A 1,687-nucleotide genomic window follows, 5' to 3' on the forward strand; every position below is an offset into this window, starting at 1 on the left:
CATTTGTCACCACCGTGGCTATGCCAGTATTAAGCTAATTAGTCACTACAGTTACTAGTTAAGTACTTTTTTTTTTTTCTTTTTTTTTTTTTTTTTGATGACTGTCGCCTATTTATTACAGATGACTTTGTTCTTCAAACTCCTCCCAAAATGACAGATGCACAGTTTGGTAGGTGGTTGTGTGAAACCAGTTTTGTCTTTGATTGGGTATCAAATATTTAGAAGTTTAGTATGCCATACCAGAACTGAAAGGTTACAACTTGAATTGAATGCCACAGAATATAAATTTCAATTGTCTTTTGTTAATGTAAACTGTTAATGTTTCTTATGTTGACTAACCAAATACGTGTAAAGTAATTTTGAATTATTGACATATAAACCCTTCCCAGTGTCTAAACCCTCTTAAAAACACAGAAAGGAACCCAAATGGACATCCGCTCAAGACCTCAATCTCGATCCTTGGCACACAGTGGTAGCAGGAGTCCCTCTGAGTCTCTTTCTTAATGGTCAGTTGCATTAATTTAAATATGATCAAAAGTGCAATATTGCCAGTATAAATGAAGCACTGTTGTTGTTGTTGTTGTTATTATTATTATTATTATTATTGTTATTATTATTAGATTTTATTTGGTATGGACATCACAATTACACTGGACAAACCAGATGCACTGATTGAGTGCTTTAGCACTTTTCAAATGTAAGAAAATGCTTGATGTACTGACCCAGTAAAAATAGAAATTTTGACACAAAATGATAATTCTAATTACTTGAATTTTTACTTCTAATTTGCAATACCTGCTGTAGCAATTTCCCTTTCTTTCTTTTTTTTTTTTTTTTTTTAAAACCAGATCATTCAGCCTCACAATGAGTTCGTCCAGATCCCTTTCTCAGAGAAAAGCGTGGGGGTTCCTCAGGTCTCTCAACTCATGGACAGAGGTATTTAATTTTAAATATGATCAAAAGTACAATATTGTCCGCGATAATGTTAGCACTGTAAAGCTTTAATTTGAACTACACACCTTCCAGATGTAAGAAAATGCTTGATGTACTGACCCAGTAAAAATAGAAATTGTGCGACACAAAATGATAATTCCCACTACTTTGAATTTTACTTAATTTGCAATACCTGCTGTAGCAATTTCCCTTTCTTTCTTTTTTTTTTTTTAAAACCAGATCATTCAGCCCCTGGCCAAACAGAGTTCTGTCCAGATCCCTTTCTCAGAGAAAGCGTGGGGTTCCTCAGGGTCTTCAACTCATGGACAGAGGTATTTAATTTAAATATGATCAAAAGTACAATATTGTCCATATAAAGGAAGCACTGTAAAGCTGTAGTCTGAACTACACACACCTTCCAGATGTAAGAAAAATGCTTGATGTACTGACCCAGTAAAAATAGAAATTGCTGCATAGCCAAAATGATAATTCCCACTCACTTTGAATTTTACTTCTAATTTGCAATACCTGCTGTAGCACTTTCTTTTCTTTTCTTTTCTTTTCTTTTTTTTTTTTTTTTTTTCCAGATCATTCAGCCCTGGCCAACAGAGTTCGTCCAGATCCCTTTCTCAGAGAAAAGCGGGGTTCCTCGCGCCCCCAACCGCCACTTATGTATTTAATTTAAATATGATCAAAAGTACAATATTGTCCGTGATAAGGAAGTGACTGTAAAGCTGTAGTCTGAACTACACAC

General features: G+C 34.6%; 1 protein-coding gene across 1 annotated transcript in view; it reads left to right on the plus strand.

Annotated features, from left to right (window-relative positions):
• Positions 1–1,206: 1,206 nt before the first annotated feature.
• The window catches only part of LOC109091630, a 14,504-nt gene continuing 14,023 nt past the window's right edge, over positions 1,207–1,687 (plus strand). Inside the window, exon 1 of the mRNA XM_042754219.1 lies at positions 1,207–1,265. Within this exon, the coding sequence (XP_042610153.1) occupies positions 1,256–1,265 (10 nt within the window). The 5' untranslated portion in view covers positions 1,207–1,255. The remainder of the gene's footprint in view (positions 1,266–1,687) is intronic.

Source organism: Cyprinus carpio, unplaced genomic scaffold (assembly GCF_018340385.1).
Source record: "Cyprinus carpio isolate SPL01 unplaced genomic scaffold, ASM1834038v1 S000006479, whole genome shotgun sequence".
In the NCBI taxonomy this organism is placed as follows: Eukaryota; Metazoa; Chordata; class Actinopteri; order Cypriniformes; family Cyprinidae; genus Cyprinus; species Cyprinus carpio.